Raw genomic sequence first — 14,418 nt, forward strand, 5'->3', positions numbered from 1 at the left:
ATAAACACAGAATTACACTTTACATTATCAATGAAAACAGGTTCACATAAATTTAATGCTTCAAACATTGACCATGATGCATAATACTGAACATCTCATAAACAGCTTTCCAGATTAGCTAAACCGTAGATCTGATGCAGATTTATTGTAATTAATATATATTTGTGAAGACACATTTTACGGAGATTTCAATGAACTACATTAGAGGATTTTAAGGAATCACACAATCTGGCTGCTGACTCTGCGATGGTAAATGGTCACAGTTAAATGGCCATGATAGACCAAGTTGCTCTAGCTGTGTCAGGCATAGATTCATTGCATTCAGACAGACTGAGCGACATGGCTGCAATGCTCCTCCATCAGGTGAACAGCTGGGAAGCAGCACGGCACAAAATAATGGACGCAAGGCGGGGAAACACGGCAATTCTTGAAGTATCTGTTAGGGAAAAACAGCAGTGTGTGAAAAAAACATATAGAGAATATCAAAATAATATATATTATATATATATATATATATATATATATATATATACATATATATATATATATATATAAATAAATAAATAAAATAAAAATAATAATAAAAAAAATTATTGAGGCCCTCTCTCTATCAGTTGGGAGTTTTCTATCCCTGGGTTCTGCATATTTACGGTATGTACACATGTTTTTCCCCTTTACCTTAATAGCACTAACATATTCCGCAGAGCAGTACAGTGAATATATCCACTCACAATAATTTAGTGTCTCTCTGCATTGGAGGGTAAGTTCCCTACGCCAGACATACACACCATACAGCCAACTTCATCGGAATAAAATTGACCTCCTTTTATGATTTTGATATGTGAAAGGAAACCCAAAGAAAGCCCATATAAGCATTAAATATCATGCAGATGTTGTCCTGGTGGGATTGAAACTAAACTAATCCATGATAATTAGTGATTATACTTTAACTTAAAAGGGAAGGGTGTCATTGATGTGCTGATCAGAACGGGAGAGGAGGGATGTCTGACGTGTGGGAACCTTGCAAAGAGCATAACTTGATGTGCCTGGGTTCCCACAAAAGCTGTAATAGGGCCCCCAACTATCATACATCATAAATAGTACTAGTCTCCTCATATGGGACAGAATGCCCTTTTGGGTCACTTCAGGCTTCAGGGCCCGGGTGCGACCGCATCCTCTGCACCCCCATAGTTATTCCCCTGCTAATAGCACATATGTGAGGGTATTGTATAAATCACACAACCCCATTAACAACTTTTTAGTGGCAAACACAATTTTTCATCAGTTTGTGATGTAATGTAGAATAATGCTGGTGTGTTGCACCAAATTTCTTACTTCCCATAGCGCCCTCATAACAGTGTCAACCACCATGCTTTCTATAAAGCCCTTTTTTACTGAATCTAGGGCATTTAGGAGGCATCCCGCGCCTCATCAAAATTTGTGAGGGAGCCTCATAATATGAGAGTCATTGGTGTACAGCAATCTAAAAATCCAGAGAGATGGATTGCCTGGTCAACACTGCAGTAGATGTTTCCTCACTTATGGCCGTCTGAAACCTAAGGTTATAAAGCAAACATACAGTAAACTCCAACTACTATGTTTCTTACATATGTAAACGTTTATTTACAGTGGATTTCAGGATTATTTATCAAAATGAACACTCGACTTTGTATGAAAGGACGTGAATTATGATCCTAGAAAATTGACCCTCACTTTAACCTAATCAAAGAGGATGTGTCACCCCTCCTGACATATCTGGTTCAGTAAATACTTATATTCCTCATGAAATAGCAATTCTGCAGCATCTTTTCTTAGAACACTACATTGTGCTGTCCCTCTTTTAGTCCTCTTGAAAATAAATTGCCAATAGGGTGTGTCCCTAGACAGTCTGAGACTGTCAGCACTGATTGGACACTGCCAATGTGTAGGGATAAGCCCCCATTGACAAGGGGAATGGTAACCTTAATTTTTTTTAAAAAGATGCTCCACAATTTTTATTTCATGAGGAACGCAAGTATTTACTAAAACAGAAATTTCAAGAGAGCTGAGTTGTACTCTTTAAGGTTTAGACTGGTCAGATATTTCAATAAGGTGGGAAGTCTAAAGGCCCTTTTACACTGGGCGATTATCAGGCAGACGAGTGTCCGTATAACGCTCTTTGCTGATAATTGCCCTGTGTAAACAGGACAGCGATCAGCAGATGAAAGAGCAAACGCTCGATCATCTGCTGAATCTATTGTTTTAAAAAAGTGAAATATTATCGTTGTCTGCAGCACATCTCCCTGTGTGAAAAACCGGGAGACACGCTGCCAACATGATAATAATGTATGGGGACGAGCGATCGGATTAACGACCGCTCGTCCCCGTCCATAGCTCCGTGTGACAGGAGCAAACGAGCACCGATCATCGATGTCTCGTTGATCGGCGTTCGCTGCTCTGGCTGATTGTCGGCCAGTGTAAAAGGGCCTTAACTCTGAGGATTTTTGGATTTAAAAAGAGTGCAGAGATCTACAGAACACTAGATCTCATTTCAAGCCTTCTTTCCTTTCATATGGAGGCCCACTTCCGGTCAATGGCCAAGTGCCAGTAAACAAGCGTTACGGGTACTGAAAAAAACTTTACATTTGGGCTGATACACATACAATACAATGACATCCCAGATTATACACTACGCATTATTTACTGCACTGAGATCTATTTTCTGCCATATCGTGAAACTTTCAAGTATGCTCCATGCACTTCAAGATCATAGTTCAGATCATATTCTAGGAGCCTTATCATGGTGCATAATGAATAAGCAATATGACATATTTTAAAAGCATCACATTTCCAAATATACATTAACACTAGCAGTTTCATAAATGTATACATTTTACGACACACTGAGTATGAAACGCTGACAGAATGACATCAATAGTATAGTCAACTAACACGGTCTTGCCTGAACACTAAACATTCATCTGCTCTCCACAGTCAATTTCATCCACTCTGTGCCACTAGAAAGAAGGCATTCTGTATTGTGCAGAAATAAATGAAGTGAAATGTTACATTTAGTGAGAAACTCGTAGCTGGTAGACAACGCTGAAGGTGTTCTCCTTTGTGTTCTGCTGCATTTAACTGACTTTTCCTAATTTTTTTTTTTTTTTACTGTAAAACTTAAAATCCTCAAATGTTAAAATCTCTACATATTTATTTAACGTTTACAAAATTATTTCTAGGATTAAAACGGAAAATGCTAACAAGTGTACCCAATATTTTGAGTTGACAATACATGATTCCTAGAAATTGCTTACGAGGCCATCAATATAATAACACTACCTCATATCCTTTCATTTGCTCACTGTCTGCCGGCTGCTCAAGAAGAGAAACCCAGAGATTGGGAAACACAGTGAGAGAGTAAGATAAGCCCTGGCACATAGGGACTTTCAGTGGCTGGCATGGGTTTTCTACAAAAAAATAAAGAGGAAACCAGTGGTTAGTTGAAAGTGGCCTATCACTACTGCATATGATATGTATGACAGTCAAATTACAGGATATGGTAACTTTGCAACCATTTTATTATTCTTAAATAAAAATGAAGCAACTTTGTAAATAGTCTTGATTAAACATTTCCTAAAATTTTGTGTACCCAGCTCCTATGCAGATGGGAACAAAGGCCTTGACCATGACAAGAGTGATCACCACTCGTCCAGAGGACTCCGAAGGACACTGCAGGGCCTAGAGAAGCTTCCCAATATTACCAATGGTTGACTTACTGGGTACAAATCCCTTCTGTATGAACTATTGCCTGCATCACTCCTGATAGCCCCCTTGCTAGCATCTTGGCCAAGATTTTATAATCTGTATTTAATAAGGAAATTGGCCTATAAGATGTGGAGTCAGTAGGATCTTTCTCCTACTTCAGTAATAAAGTAATCAAGACCTCACTCATAGAAGCTGGTAGGGAGCCCTCATCAAAAGCAGAGCTGAAGACCTGCAAAAGTTCAGGCATCAAAATCTATGCATATTTAATATAAAATGCAATTGCTAGGCCATCTCGGCCAGGTGTTTTAGTTTTGGGGCATCTCTTTTATGGTTTTATATACCACCTTAAGAGTGAATGGGGCCCCCAGATGCATCCTTTGCTCTTCCGGTAAATTAAGTTTACATAGTACTCTCTCCAAGTTGTGTTCTCTACACCTGAATTCTGACTTATAAAGGTTGGTATAAAACAAAATAAATTATTCATAATTTCATTGGTTTGATTAACCACATCCCCTTCATTCTTACTAATCACTGAAAGTCCAAGAATCAACATAGGGGCCTATAACGAGTTTAGACAGACATATATGAGGCGTCACCCCATCTTCATAAATCTGTATATAAAGCGCTTTGGCTTGTTTTTGGCCTTCTTCCAACATAGCTAATTTATATCTTTATTAAGCTCTAATCCAAATCTTGTTTATTTCGAATTTTCTCTGGCTATTTATCTAGCCTTTTATCCGATATATTATTAAAGGGGTAGCTCGGTCATGGGACGGTTTCTAATACTGATGACATATCCACAGAATCAAAGAAGCAATCAGAGAAGACAGAAGCAGTGAAAGCTGCTTCTATCTTCTCTTCAGGCACCCAACATTCAGCTTCCCGATCGCTCAGGCAGCCAGCTAGACTAGAGATTCCCAACCTTTACAGGCTCGAGGCACCCCAGGAAAAAAAAAAAATTCTCAGGGCACCCCTACCAAAAATTGTTTACAAAACAACAAAAAATGGCTTAGGGTATGTTCACACAACGTTTTTTTGTAAGGCAGAAACTAAAAATCTGCTTCCAAATTCATTTAGGAATTTTGAGGCAGATTTTTAATTGACAGCGTTGTTTGACTTTTTTTTTCGCTGTATTTTTTGCCCACATTTTTTTTAATCTGTTGAAGCGAATGCAAAAACCGCAGACAAGAAACCACCAAACGAGCGCCGCAGGTTTTTTCTGCCTCCTATTAAGTTCAATTGGAGGTTAGAGGCGGGAACCACTCGAAGACCATTAGCCCCCCACTCACAGTAATGACCATGAGCTCCCCAATCACAGTAAAATGACCATCAGCCGCCCACTCACAGTAATGACCATCAGCCCCCGACTCAAATTAATGATCATCAGCCCCCAACTCACAGTAAAATTACCATCAGCCCCCCACTCACAGTATAATGACCCCTCAGTAAAGAGACCATAAGCCCCCTCCAGTAAAGTGACCATGAGCCTCAGCCCCCCCAGTAAAGTCACCATCAGCCTCCGCCCCCCCCCAGTTAAATGACCAACATCCCCCTCCAGTAAAGCCACCATCAGCCTCAGTCCCCCCCCCCTGATAAAATGACCATCTGCCCCTCTAGTAAAGTGACCATCGCAGAGAGAAAGTGTGCTTACTCCTGGGGAAGGAATAAATAAGGAGGTATAAGAACAACAACTCCGAGCATGTCCAGGCTATTATTATGTGATATCAATGGACATTACAGGGAGAAGATATAAGAGGAGAGGACTACAAACTCCCAGCATGTCCAGGATGTTATGTGATATCAGAGAAAGTTTACAGGAGGAGGAGGTGGAGGAGGAGAGAACTACAACTTCCAGCATGTCCAGGCTGTTATGAGATATCAGAGGACATTACAGGGAGGAGGTATAAGAGGAGAGAACTACAACTCCCAGCATGCCCAGACTGTTATTATGTGATATCAGAGGACATTACAGGGAGGAGGTATAAGAGGAGAGGACTACAACTACCAGCATGTCCAGACTGTTGTTATGGGATATCAGAGGACATTACAGAGAGGAGGTATAAGAGGAGAGGACTACAACTACCAGCATGTCCAGGCTGTTATTATGGGATATCAGAGGACATTACAGGAAGGAGGTATGAGGAGAGAACTACAACTACCAGCATGTCCAGACTGTTATTATGGGATATCAGAGGACATTACAAGGAGGAGGTATAAGAGGAGAGGACTACGACTCCTAGCATGTCCAGATTGTTATTATGGGATATCAGAGGAGATTACAGGAGGAGGTATAAGAGGAGAGAACTACAACTACCAGCATGTCCAGACTGTTATTATGGGATATCAGAGGACATTACAGGGAGGAGGTATAAGAGGAGAGAACTACAACTACCAGCATGTCCAGGACGTTATTATGGGATATCAGAGAACATTACAGGAGGAGGTATGAGGAGAGAACTACAACTACCAGCATGTCCAGACTGTTATTATGGGATAGCAGAGGACATTACAGAGAGGAGGTATAAGAGGAAAGAACTACAACTACCAGCATGTCCAGACTGTTATTATGGGATAGCAGAGGACATTACAGGGAGGAGGTATAAGAGGAGAGAACTACAACTACCAGCATGTCCAGGACGTTATTATGGGATATCAGAGGACATTACAGGAGGAGGTATAAGAGGAGAGAACTACAACTACCAGCATGTCCAGACTGTTATTATGGGATAGCAGAGGACATTACAGGGAGGAGGTATAAGAGGAGAGGACTACAACTACCAGCATGTCCAGACGGTTATTATGGGATAGCAGAGGACATTACAGAGAGGAGGTATAAGAGGAGAGAACTACAACTACCAGCATGTCCAGACTGTTATTATGGGATATAAGAGGACATTACAGGGAGGAGGTATAAGAGGAGAGAACTACAACTACCAGCATGTCCAGGACGTTATTATGGGATATCAGAGGACATTACAGGAGGAGGTATAAGAGGAGAGAACTACAATTACCAGCATGTCCAGACTGTTATTATGGGATAGCAGAGGACATTACAGAGAGGAGATATAAGAGGAGAGAACTACAACTACCAGCATGTCCAGACTGTTATTATGGGATATCAGAGGACAATACAGGGAGGAGGTATAAGAGGAGAGAACTACAACTACCAGCATGTCCAGGACGTTATTATGGGATATCAGAGGACATTACAGGAGGAGGTATAAGAGGAGAGGACTACAACTACCAGCATGTCCAGGACGTTATTATGGGATATCAGAGGACATTACAGGATGAGGTATTAGAGGAGAGGACTACAACTACCAGCATGTCCAGACTGTTATTATGGGATAGCAGAGGACATTACAGAGAGGAGGTATAAGAGGAAAGAACTACAACTACCAGCATGTCCAGACTGTTATTATGGGATATCAGAGGACATTACAGGGAAGAGGTATAAGAGGAGAGAACTACAATTACCAGCATGTCCAGACTGTTATTATGGGATAGCAGAGGACATTACAGAGAGGAGGTATAAGAGGAGAGAACTACAACTACCAGCATGTCCAGACTGTTATTATGGGATATCAGAGGACATTACAGGGAGGAGGTATAAGAGGAGAGAACTACAACTACCAGCATGTCCAGGACGTTATTATGGGATATCAGAGGACATTACAGGAGGATGTATAAGAGGAGAGGACTACAACTACCAGCATGTCCAGGACGTTATTATGGGATATCAGAGGACATTACAGAGAGGAGGTATAAGAGGAGAGAACTACAACTACCAGCATGTCCAGGACGTTATTATGGGATTTCAGAGGACATTACAGGAGGAGGTATTAGAGGAGAGGACTACAACTACCAGCATGTCCAGACGGTTATTATGGGATAGCAGAGGACATTACAGGAGGAGGTATAAGAGGAGAGAACTACAATTACCAGCATGTCCAGACTATTATTATGGGATATCAGAGGACATTACAGGGAGGAGGTATAAGAGGAGAGAACTACAACTTCTGGCATTCCCCTGGCTCCATTTCTCACACAACTGCTAACAGAGAGGTTAAGGCCTCATGCACACTTCCATCACCGTTTTCTCTGCCGTTTTTAATGGATCCGTGTGTCCGTTTTGGTATCCGTGTGGTTTCCTTGTGTCCATTCCGTGTTTCCGTTTTAAACGGACGTTGTGCTTCTGTTTCGCTCGTGTTTCCGTTAAGAAAATGGAAGGTATTGAACTTTATTTGAACTTGTCACATATCCCAGTCTGTGAACTTTGGCACGCCCTGCCATTGCTAGGGCAACGGATCTGTCAAAAACGGATGGCACATGGATGCCTTCCGTGTGCTGTCCGTTTTTTTGACTGACCCATTGACTTCTATGGGCCCCACGTCCACGGAATCACTGACCTAAGTAGGACATGCTCTACTTTTGACGGAATCGAACAACGGATCCGTCAAAATAACGGAAGAGTGCATGGGCCCATTGAAATGAATGGGTTCAGGGTGCTATCAGTGACAAAAACGGATAGCACCCTGAAGGAAAAAACTGAAGTGGGCATGAGGCCTTAGTTAAAATTAAATTCTGGATTTTACTCAAAATACTTAATTAGCCTAAGGTGGAAGATAAATTGCACACAGTATGAAAAAGACTGCCTCCAATTTGCAAAAAATAAATCACATACAATCCATCCTCACCCACAATTAAAATCATAACTTCCAAATTACAGCTTTTATGTAGTCTTTGCATGTAGTCTAAGGCTGGGTTCACACGACCTATTTTCAGACGTAAACGAGGCGTATTACGCCTCGTTTTACGTCTGAAAATAGGGCTACAATACGTCGGCAAACATCTGCCCATTCATTTGAATGGGTTTGCCGACGTACTGTGCAGACAACCTGTCATTTACGCGTCGTCGTTTGACAGCTGTCAAACGACGACGCGTAAAAATACAGCCTCGTCAAAAGAAGTGCAGGACACTTATATACATTATATGCAGGGCACTTCTTTCAGACGTAATTTGAGCCGTTCTTCATTGAACTCAATGAAGCACAGCTCAAAATTTACGGCTGTCAGAGAAGCCTCGCAAAATGCGAGGAGGAGGAATTACGGCTGAAACGAGGCAGCTGTTTTCTCCTGAAAACAGTCTGTCTTTTCAGACGTAAATGCCTGCTACCGTGTGCACATACCCTAATCCTGCAGTCATGTGTTACTCGATTCATCTGCCCCCTCTTCTTGCCTATCTACAGGCACATAGGATTTGTTTGCAGTCTGTAACCATGGAGACACATAGATCTGAGTTGGAGATACATACACAAATGGTAGGGTCATTTTAATCAAGACTATTTGCAAAATTGCTTTATTTCTTATTTTAAATGCATATAAACAATAAAAATAAAATTGGTGCAAAAGTTCAGATATCGGGCAAATAAAAGGAAACATTTAATTTCCTATGTAATCCTTTCCCCTACAAACTCATCCATTCCATTGTATTTAACCTCTTCTCGACATTTGATGTACATGTTCATCATAGTGAGGAGGGTGTGTATGGAGTGGGCTCACAGGCTCAGCACTCTTCATACAGAGTGGGGTGTCAGCTGTATATTACATAATGGGAGACGGGAAAAAGCACAATACATTGCAATACATAAGATCAGCATTGTGAGAAACTAGACATGGACCGCACATCCACAATATATACGTTGATCTGCGCCGCTAGACATAATTTATAAACATGAACATGAGGTTCTTTCTTAACATTTTGATCGAACTGTATAAGCCCACGTGCCACTTCACGGCGACCTCTTTCAAAGTGGGTCCCTACTCGATCGGTTGCAGCCCCGCATGGCGGCCACTGTCACTACAGCACCGCCCCTGCAGAGGGAGCAACCCAGGGGCCCAAAAGCACCCATGCTATCAGGCTGTTCCAAACCTCCTTGGCTCTGGGCACGTCCCCCCACAAGTGCAGCACTACAGCAACAGCTGCCACCACATAAGTATTGCAGTGTATTGTGCAAACAGTCTAAGGGTATGTTCACACGGTTAGGCTGGGTTCACACGACCACATTAACGTCCGTAATGGACGGACGTATTTCGGCCGGAAGTCCCGGACCGAACTCAGTGCAGGGAGCCGGGCTCCTAGCATCATAGTTATGTACGATGCTAGGAGTCCCTGCCTCTCCGTGGAACTACTGTCCCGTACTGAAAACATGATTACAGTACGGGACAGTTGTCCTGCAGAGAGGCAGGGACTCCTAGCATCGTACATAACTATGATGCTAGGAGCCCGGCTCCCTGCACTGAGTTCGGTCCGGGACTTCCGGCCGAAATACGTCCGTCCATTACGGACGTTAATGTGGTCGTGTGAACCCAGCCTTACTAAAAAACGTCTGAAAATACGGAGCTGTTTTCAAGGGAAAACAGCTCTTGATTTTCAGCCGTTTTTTAAGCAACTCACGTTTTTCGCTGCGTTTTTTCCAGCTATTTTTGGAGCTGTTTTTCTATAGAGTCAATGAAAAACGGCTCAAAAAGTGACATGCACTTCTTTTTCGCAGGCGTTTTTTAACGTGGCCATTTTTCAAACCTGCCGCGTAAAAAAACGGACTGTCGGAACAGAACACCTTTTTTTCCCATTGTAATCAAGGGGCAAATGTGTGGAGGCATTCTGCTTCCAATTTTTCAGTCGTTTACGGCCCGAAAAACGGCCGTAAATAAGTTGTGTGAACGATCGCATGTTAAAGTCCACTAGTGAGATAAAAAAAAAAAGTTAGATAAAAGTTTTAGGAATATAGAAAAAAAATATTACAAGTAAAAAATGTTTACCTAAAGTAATGTAAACAATAAAAAAACAAAACATAGTTGTTATCATCGCATCCGTAATGATCCAAACTATTTCAATATAATAATATTTATCCCGCATGGTGAATGGCGTAAACAAATAAATAAATGTCAGACTTTTTTTTTGTCTCCTTGCCTCCAAAGAAAATTAAATAAAAAGTGAAAACAAAGTTGTATGTACCCCAAAATGGTAGCAATAAAAACTACAGCTCATCCCCCACAACAGACAAGCCCATAGACAGCTCCATAAATTGAAAAATATAACAGTTATGGGTCTCAGAATTTGGCGACACAATCCTTTTTTTTAACAGTTTTTATTTTGTAAAAGTAGTAAAACATTACAATAACTATATAAATTTGGTATTGCCGTAACGATAATCGCAGAATAAAGATTTTTATTTGTTTTGTTTTTATCCCTGTAATTGTATCGACCCTTAGAATAAAATTAACATGTCATTTATACTCTACGGTGAACAACATTTCTATTCTCCTTCCAAAAAAACGAAAGAAATTTCTTTCAATGCATTAAAGCTGACAGGCTTCATTTTAGGCTCTGCCTCAGGGTTTAATAGATGTACCAAAATGGTGCCATTAAAAAATACAACTTGTCCCACAAAAGACCTCCCACGGCTACATCCACAGAAAAATAAAAAGTCATGGCTCTTGAAATGCAGTGATGAAAAAACACAAAACAAAGCTTTTCCCTTGAATAGGCACTGCCGTTTCAACAAACTTTGCATAAATCAATAGAACGATGCCTCTTTTGGCACTTATCAAGCTCCCCTAACCGATTTACTAAGGCTACGTTCACACCAGCAAGACAGATTTGCAGGCATAAAAAACGTGCGTGAATCTATCCATGTGCGTTGCGTTATTGCATCTGTGCTTTGCAAGTGGCATGTGTTTTTCACGCACTCGCAAAGCACTTTTTATTCTTTCAATGGAATTGATGCACAAATCATGCACAGCACACAGATGTGCATCCGTGTGCGGTGCGTGGTTTTCACGCACAAATTTACTTCAATGGCCACATATGTGCGTGAAAACGCACCAATATAGGACATGCAGTGAGTTTCACGCAACGGACTCTCGCTGAAAACCCAAGCACGTGTGAACAGCCCCATTGAAAGTCTGTGTGCTGTGAGTGATTTCCACGCACAGCACACGGACGAGTTTTACGCTCATATGAATGAGCCCTTCCATTAACTGACATTGCTAATAATAATCATTACCTGGTTCAGGATCTGGTACCACCGGACAGCCCCACTCATCTCGCCCATCAGAACAGTCTAGCCATCCATCACAGGCCCACTGCAATGGCAGACACTTTCCATCACCACACCTCAACTCGGTGGGACCACATTTATCTGATAGAGGAATATTAAGAATCATTACAATCACATTAGGAAAAATGGTATTCTGCATGAGCACCATATGTATAGATGTCGCGACACTTTTACTGACACAAGTGACTTTTTCACACAAAGTGTCACTGATTTACTAAGCGTTATGTTTTTTTGGTATTATATTTTGTTCTATATTTCCTGTCAGGGTGTTGTGTCAGGGAAATCATCATACATTAGAATACTTTATTAGATTTGTACCCTAGTCTTGATATATATGCCCCTGTGACCTAAAACGGCTTCATTTCTGAGATAAATACTAGGAGAAAATCTTAACCCAAAGATGGAATCATACAGATACCAGGTCTGTTGTATATGTGATGACACTTACTTTCTGTGGCATTGAAAGTTTTATACGTAGCATAGAATCCTATGTCTGATATTTCTTCATCTGCCACGAACAAAATGGTCATTTGTGCTCCAGAGGAAGTAAGGGTAGGTGGGACCTCAGACCCACAGAACCTAAAAAAATAAATGTATAAGTAATTGTAAAAGTCAACTGTCCCTTTATTCTCATGTCCGGAGAAGAGCACAATGTGAATTGAAGCAGGACCAATGTTTTAGAAGCAGAATGTAAAGGCAAAACACTACTTTGCATAAAAGACAAGAATTTAGGGGGGTCCTACATTTTTTTTTTAATATAACTTTAATTAAGAATTAAAAAGATGCAACCATGGCTATGTCCAGAGTCATGTGTACATCCTTGTATTCATGTTTATATATAAGTACATTTTAGTCTCTGATATATATATATATATATATATATATATATATATATATACACTACCGTTCAAAAGTTTGGGGTCACCCAGACAATTTTGTATTTTCCATGAAAACTCACACTTATGTTTATCAAATGAGTTCAAAATGACTAGAAAATATAGTCAAGACATTGACAAGGTTAGAAATAATGATTTTTATTTGACATAATAATTTTCTCCTTCAAACTTTGCTTTCGTCAAAGAATGCTCCATTTGCAGCAATTACAGCATTGCAGACCTTTGGTATTCTAGCTGTTAATTTGCTGAGGTAATCAGGAGAAATTTCAGCCCATGCTTCCAGAAGGCCCTCCCCCAAGTTGGATTGGCTTGATGGGCACTTCTTGCGTACCATACGGTCAAGCTGCTCCCACAACAGCTCTATGGGGTTGAGATCTGGTGACTGCGCTGGCCACTCCATTACAGATAGGATACCAGCTGCCTGCTTCTTCCCTAAATAGTTCTTGCATAATTTGGAGGTGTTCTTTGGGTCATTGTCCTGTTGTAGGATGAAATTGGCTCCAATCAAGCGCTGTCTACAGAGTATGGCATGGCATTGCAAAATGGAGTGATAGCCCTCCTTATTCAAAATCCCTTTGACCTTGTACAAATCTCCCACTTTACCAGCACCAAAGCAACCCCAGACCATCACATTACCTTCACCATGCTTGACAGATGGCGTCAGGCACTCTTTCAGCATCTTTTCAGTTGTTCTGCGTCTCACAAATTTTCTTCTGTGTGATCCAAACACCTCAAACTTCGATTCGTCTGTCCATAACACTTCCAATCTTCCTCTGTCAAATGTCTGTGTGCTTTTGCCCATATTAATCTTTTCCTTTTATTAGCCTGTCTCAGATATGGCTTTTTCTTTGCCACCATCCCGGAGTCGCCTCTTCACTGTAGACGTTGACACTGGCGTTTTGCGGGTACTATTTAATGAAGCTGCCAGTTGAGGACCTGTGAGGCGTATATTTCTCAAACTAGAAACTCTAATGTACTTGTCTTGTTGCTCAGCTGTGCAGCGGGGCCTCCCACTTCTCTTTCTACTCTGGTTAGAGCCTGTGTGTGCGTCCTCTGAAGGGAGTAGTACACACCGTTGTAGGAAATCTTCCGTTTCTTGGCAATTTCTCACATGGAATAGCCTTCATTTCTAAGAACAAGAATAGACTGTCGAGTTTCACATGAAAGCTCTCTTTTTCTAGCCATTTTGTTAAGGATCTGCCAGGCACAGCTTCTGTATCCACGCCCATAGGTAATCAGTCTGCACCTGCTTCTATGTCTGTGAGACTGACTCCATCTTCCACCACTCAGGGTGGCAGGCTTAGGAGTGGGAGAGCCTATCACAGCCTGGCCAGACGGAGCTAGCTCCCGCCCTCTGTCTATTTATACCTGCCTTTCCTGTTCCTCCTTGCTTGTGATTCTTCTCTGTTGGTTTCCTGGCCCTGCTGCAGCTTCTTGAACTACTTGTCCCTGCTTCGTATTGACCCTGACTTACTGACTACTCTTCTGCTCTGCGTTTGGTACCTCGTACACTCCTGGTTTGACTTGGCTTGTTCACTACTCTCCTGCTCTACGTTTGGCACCTCGTACTCTCCTGTTTTGACTCGGCTCGTTTACTACTCTTGTTGCTCACGGTGTTGCCGTGGGCAACTGCCCCGCTTCCCTTTGTTCTGTGT

General features: G+C 41.5%; 1 protein-coding gene across 1 annotated transcript in view; it reads right to left on the reverse strand.

Annotated features, from left to right (window-relative positions):
- Positions 1–168: 168 nt before the first annotated feature.
- Positions 169–14,418, reverse strand: part of MFRP (membrane frizzled-related protein) — an 82,958-nt gene continuing 68,708 nt past the window's right edge. The window contains exons 10-13 of the mRNA XM_075838911.1: positions 12,316–12,446; positions 11,814–11,948; positions 3,319–3,446; positions 169–436 (exon numbers count right to left, since the gene is read on the reverse strand). Coding sequence (XP_075695026.1) covers positions 212–436; positions 3,319–3,446; positions 11,814–11,948; positions 12,316–12,446 — 619 coding nt within the window. The 3' untranslated portion in view covers positions 169–211. The remainder of the gene's footprint in view (positions 437–3,318; positions 3,447–11,813; positions 11,949–12,315; positions 12,447–14,418) is intronic.

Source organism: Rhinoderma darwinii, chromosome 10 (genome assembly GCF_050947455.1).
Source record: "Rhinoderma darwinii isolate aRhiDar2 chromosome 10, aRhiDar2.hap1, whole genome shotgun sequence".
Taxonomy (NCBI): domain Eukaryota; kingdom Metazoa; phylum Chordata; class Amphibia; order Anura; family Rhinodermatidae; genus Rhinoderma; species Rhinoderma darwinii.